Consider the following 5,831-nt stretch of genomic DNA (forward strand, 5'->3'; position numbering starts at 1 on the left):
CTTGTATCTTTTGTAAATTTCTTTTTTTATCAATACCGTAATCAATTTCACTGTTTGTTATCTACATGCTTTAAATAGATTTTATATTTAAGCCAACTAATTATACGTAATAAATAAATTCTTGGTAAAAAAATTGTTTCTTCTTGTTTGTACCAAAAAGACATAATACAAATATTATATTAGCACACTTTGCTGTTTATAAATAAATATAAATTGATATTAAAATACAAATGTAAATCTATGATTTAACTGTAAACAAACTAACTACTATATGTATGACATTCTTACAAGGCCAGTGCTGTGGAAAACAGTCTCTACAGTGGCATAGTGGTTATGAGCGCTCACTGGCTATTCTCAGGTTACGCCACTGAGTCTCTAGTATGCAATAAAATGCATCAAGCTCTTTATTCATGCCTTGCATGTCCAACATACAGAATATAAAAAAAACTGTTGTTAAGTTGTTACATATAAAGTAGCCGTCATTGTTCCTTTGAACTAGTCAATGTAGTAAACCTATTAGCCTTTTCTGTTATTTCTGATTCCTCCAGTTCTTGTTTTCCCTTTGCCTTAGCGATGTACAGCTTGCGTAGCGTTGCCGTCATTGTATCCACTTGCTCTGGGCTGTACTCCTCGTACCAGCGGTTTACATGTCGCATTACTTGCGGTGACATTTGACCTTTAGGTCTTTTCTTTATCTCCTGTAAAAAGATTTGATTATTATGTTTCATACTTGGTATTATACTATACTTTTTACTTCAGTAAATAACCCAAGGCTATGAAGCAAATAGACCATTTAGAATTTAGAATAGAACTATTTGAGCATGCTCAAAAACTGAATGTGTATTGGGATAGCTTCCGCAACTAGTCCAAATTCATAGTAAGCTCAGTAACCAGTGTGGCAATTTTACTCTTACTTTACAGTGTGACTTTCTATAATATCATATATGCCTCAGTATAATCATCAAGGGGGAATTATTTAATAATAACTTACCTGAATATAATTGATATTTTCTATTAGACAGGCAATATTCCAGTATAATCCCACCCCTTAATTTTGGACAAATATTATTATATTATGTACTAGGGTCATATAATGTATAATAAAGAATGGTGTTTGTACTATATATGTATTAAATCACTGCAAACAAAGCCACAACAGTAACAAAATAATAATTCAAATATTATATTAAAGAAAACAATTAAATTGTACTTTGGCAAATCTTGCAGCTTGATGTTAAGACCTGTAGCTTTCAATTACAAAGCCACAAGTTTAATTAAACTTATAAATATTGATACATAGAGATGGTGATTGTGAAAACTGGAAATGGATATTGTGAATGGTGTAATGTAACAAAACAGTGCCAATAGTGTTTGTGAATTACCATCGCAAACGCAAGCGTTATACGTCTTGTTGCTCTCTTCCAATTCTGGTTCCAGATGCGTTGTGTTTACAAAAATATAAATGTTTTACATTTAATAAAAGCTATAAAAGTCATGCATTGACTAAAAACAAAACTCCTTTTCAAATTGTAGACCTATGGGTACACCTGTGATTGGTTGACTATCTACCAATCAGAGGTTCATCAAACCTAGCATGTCGCAAGCAGTCACTGGATGACTGCAAGCCTGACCTTTGACACTCTCTAATATTGGAGATATGTTGGGGTCAACCTACACCTGTCTTGCATTTCAGTCACAGCAGATGCTGTAATTGGTTTCGTCAGCACATCAAAAATGTGGCCTGCACTCCCTAAGTTAAATTATTTTATTTAAGAAATTTCAACATTTGTAATCAACTGAAGAATGTTGAAAAGTCTGGTATTTTCTCAAAGCTATGATTTCTAATTTCAGAAATATTTCCATATCAAAATGTTAAATAAAAATGAAGGAAAAAAACGAGAAAACAATAGGACTTTTTTCCATTTGGTTGGGCCAATTCACTAGGATGCAACGAAAGTGAGTCCAATCACAAGTGACATTTCGGATGATACATTGTATTTTTATTGGTCAATTCACATGAGTTGCTCTTACAGTAAACCAAGCTTTAAGGGTTTTAAACATTGCTATTTTCATGCAATAAATTTAAAACCTACCTTTATTCCAGGATCTTTTCGCACCATCCCGAATGTTTGTGACTTTTCACTAGTCTTCTGACCGATAGGTGGCGCTGTCTGTGCACGCCTACGGTTTGAGGTTGCAGAAGTGTTATTTAAATTAGAATCGCTGGAAATAAAAAAGAAAAATTACAAAATATACTAATACACATGATAACTCAGGGCCATATTTATTTATTTGTTCTTTCTTTAAACTGAAATACACTACACAAATGTACTGATTTCCAAAGTGGTTCAGTAAACATATTTATAAAAAAATAAAATATAAAAGAAAAACAAAAAGAAAGAAAACAGATATAAAACTATTTACAATTGTGAGGGCAAAAAGGTTAATATATATATATTTTCTATAGTGAAGATTTAAAAGTTGCCAAAGACATATTATGGAGTTCTGATTTTATGTTATTTGGTAGAGAATTCCATAGTTTTGTTGATCTATAAACAAAGGTTCTTTTTATAGGCGCCAGTATCATATGGTTGGTATGGTTTCAACCTGACCACTGAACACAGAGGTCTTTGACAACCCAGTGGCCTGAACAGAGGTTGTTCCCTTTTCTTGCGACATCACTGAATGGGGACCTCGTGAAAAGTCCGGGTTTGGGAGAGTTTTTATTTTCAGAGTCCGGAATTGGAGTTTGATACAATTTAATAACACAAGCAGTTTAATTGATGTAACTTTATACGAACCTTCTGGTCAAAAACTTTCTATAGTGACTGGGGTTGTAACTCGGAAACATCGCATTACCCTTCAAAGGAGGGCGCTTTTCTGGTGGTTTAACTTTCCGTACCTCATGATACTTAACCATTATACCTCTTCCTTTCGGAGCATCAAAATATCTTTTACCGCCGATTATTCCAGCATGCGTACCAATTGCTTCATCCAGATGAACGCCAACATGTATTTCTGGTAATAGTGTGTCATTGTTTAGAGGACCTACGTATTTGACGACACCTAAAGAAAAAGAAGTACAGGTATTTTAATTGTTATACTGTATACATATTATTACATTGTTGTCCTGGAACAACACGGATTAACACATATAGCTATAGTGTCAGTAAGGGGTATAAAACTACATAAGTCTCTATATAGTACAGTATAACCCATATTTATTGGACACAGGAAACATTTTCACGTGAAACGAACAAGGACTAATATGTGGGACATTTTATTGGGTCCCAAAAGGTGTCCCCTTAATAGATGTTATACTGTATTATTATTTTTCTTATACCTGAACTTTTTTCTTTTACCACAACTCGATCTCCAACTTTGATCCAATTGTGTGCTAGCGGTTTGCAAGTTCTCTCCTTTGGAAGACCAAGAGGCGGATGTATATAGATTGAACTTTGACCTCTGGAAATTAGCGTTCTGTAGAATTTGCGGCAGATTGAACAATGGCAATTGAATTCGTCATGGAACATTGTTGCACTTCCACTTTGTTGGCCAATCTGCAAAATAAAAATATTGAAAACCTTGGTGAATGGTCTATGGTTTGATCGCTCACAAGTTATTCAAGAGTTGCGCAAATGCACAATAAAAGAACATGAGAAGTTGTGCCGCTCTGGTGGAGGAGACACAGGTGCTCAGGTGGAGGAGACACAGGTGCTCAGGTGGAGGAGACACAGGTGCTCAGGTGGAGGAGACACAGGTGCTCAGGTGGAGGAGACACATGTGCTCAGGTGGAGGAGACACATGTGCTCAGGTGGAGGAGACACAGGTGCTCAGGTGGAGGAGACACAGGTGCTCAGGTGGAGGAGACACAGGTGCTCAGGTGGAGGAGACACAGGTGCTCAGGTGGAGGAGACACAGGTGCTCAGGTGGAGGAGACACAGGTGCTCTGGTGGAGGAGACACAGGTGCTCTGGTGGAGGAGACACAGGTGCTCAGGTGGAGGAGACACAGGTGCTCAGGTGGAGGAGACACAGGTGCTCAGGTGGAGGAGACACAGGTGCTCAGGTGGAGGAGACACAGGTGCTCAGGTGGAGGAGACACAGGTGCTCAGGTGGAGGAGACACAGGTGCTCAGGTGGAGGAGACACAGGTGCTCAGGTGGAGGAGACACAGGTGCTCAGGTGGAGGAGACACAGGTGCTCAGGTGGAGGAGACACAGGTGCTCAGGTGGAGGAGACACAGGTGCTCAGGTGGAGGAGACACAGGTGCTCAGGTGGAGGAGACACAGGTGCTCTGGTGGAGAAGACACAGGTGCTCAGGTGGAGGAGACACAGGTGCTCAGGTGGAGGAGACACAGGTGCTCAGGTGGAGGAGACACAGGTGCTCAGGTGGAGGAGACACAGGTGCTCAGGTGGAGGAGACACATGTGCTCAGGTGGAGGAGACACAGGTGCTCAGGTGGAGGAGACACAGGTGCTCAGGTGGAGGAGACACAGGTGCTCAGGTGGAGGAGACACAGGTGCTCAGGTGTTCCATTGCAGAAGATGATATAGAAAGAAATATGAATCCCTGCAATTTATAAACACTATTTCAGATAGTTGTCTTAAACTACAGAAATGTCAGTGTATAAAGCTCTGTCTACAATGTGATGTGCCCATAATATGTCATATTACTATCATATTTGGGCACATCACACTTTTTTGTCACATAAAGTTTGATAGTGTAGACAGAGCTTAACAATCTAAAATACGTCTTTAGGAGAGGGGGACCAAGTGCCATGACAGGGATTCAAATTTCTTGCATGTGGCACCAATAATTTCGGAGGAACTAATGTCCCTCAATGTACTATTTATAGTAGAGTACAGTATAGGTATACACACAAGCAATACTGTAAATACAAAATAACCTTGGTGCGCCGTTTTATAGGAGGCCCGGCTATTTATATACACGATCATAAAGTAGGCATATATGATCCAACCAGTTAAGTAAAGTCTAAATAACATTTACCGAACGTACAAACTTAAAACATGTCGTCTTGCTCTTCTTTTGTGTTGTTAAAGTTTTTGTTCGAAGTTTCGAAAAAGATTCCTCGTTGCTACGTTCCATTACAACAACGTTGAGTACCTACTTAATTTGTGGTTTTGTTACTTTCCGAAACTACTGCGGCCTAAACCGACTGTAATTATCTGTGTCACTCCTTGTTTTACTTACTGCAGAATGAGCTACATGATCCAATCGAGTTAATTGAATCCATTGTACAGTATTAGTTTAGGAAAATTAAATTTAATAATAATTTTTCTCAACACTGCTGCAAAGTTACTTTTGATAATATTATATCAAAAGTACAACACCAGCATATGTGCTTGTCAATTATTTTATAGGCCAAATCTAGTTGCCCTCCTTTCTGGAAAGTATACCTGAATTTTAAGACAATATAATATATCTTTCTATTTTATTGTACACATAATAAAATAGGAAGATAGCATGCCATTCGTTCAATTAGCGCATATCATGCTTATTTTTTTTAATTCTAAGGTGGTATTGATAACCTTTAATTTGTGAAAAAGTATTAAAGAAACGGATATTCGTGCTCGAATAATACATTAACTTTCAGAATCTTTTTTTGTGGGGGGAGGAAATGTATAATTTCATGAGTGTGTATGTATCCTCCCCACTTCACTTATTCGTTCGATCATTATGGACAAGAGATTCCAAAATAAAAAGATCGAATTGAATTGAACTATGGAATCGGAGTGCAAAAAAATAAGTCCAATCTATAACAATCGATTATCAACTTGAGGGCGCCAGACTCCTCGTGTACATACGTCTTC

At 37.8% G+C, this 5,831-nt stretch overlaps 1 protein-coding gene across 1 annotated transcript; it reads right to left on the reverse strand.

Annotated features, from left to right (window-relative positions):
* Positions 1–269: 269 nt before the first annotated feature.
* Positions 270–5,129, reverse strand: LOC140057139 (uncharacterized). Its single transcript, XM_072102688.1, has 5 exons — positions 5,017–5,129; positions 3,344–3,560; positions 2,802–3,066; positions 2,094–2,223; positions 270–698 (listed from the first exon to the last, which is right to left on the reverse strand). The coding sequence occupies exons 1-5, from the start codon at positions 5,104–5,106 to the stop codon at positions 480–482; spliced, it is 921 nt and encodes a 306-aa protein (XP_071958789.1). The 5' UTR covers positions 5,107–5,129; the 3' UTR covers positions 270–479.
* Positions 5,130–5,831: the final 702 nt, after the last annotated feature.

The sequence above is a fragment of the Antedon mediterranea genome, chromosome 8 (genome assembly GCF_964355755.1).
Source record: "Antedon mediterranea chromosome 8, ecAntMedi1.1, whole genome shotgun sequence".
Lineage (NCBI taxonomy): Eukaryota > Metazoa > Echinodermata > Crinoidea > Comatulida > Antedonidae > Antedon > Antedon mediterranea.

What these genes read in the sequence shown, in the direction of transcription:
- LOC140057139 (XM_072102688.1), bottom strand. Translation starts at nt 5,106, where the DNA reads ATGGAACGTAGCAACGAGGAATCTTTTTCGAAACTTCGAACAAAAACT. An exon ending in AGAAAGTTTTTGACCAGAAG is followed by an intron (nt 2,224 to 2,801) that starts GTTCGTATAAAG and finishes TTTTATTTCCAG; the next exon opens with CGATTCTAATTTAAATAACA. An exon ending in GAAAAGATCCTGGAATAAAG is followed by an intron (nt 699 to 2,093) that starts GTAGGTTTTAAA and finishes ATCTTTTTACAG; the next exon opens with GAGATAAAGAAAAGACCTAA.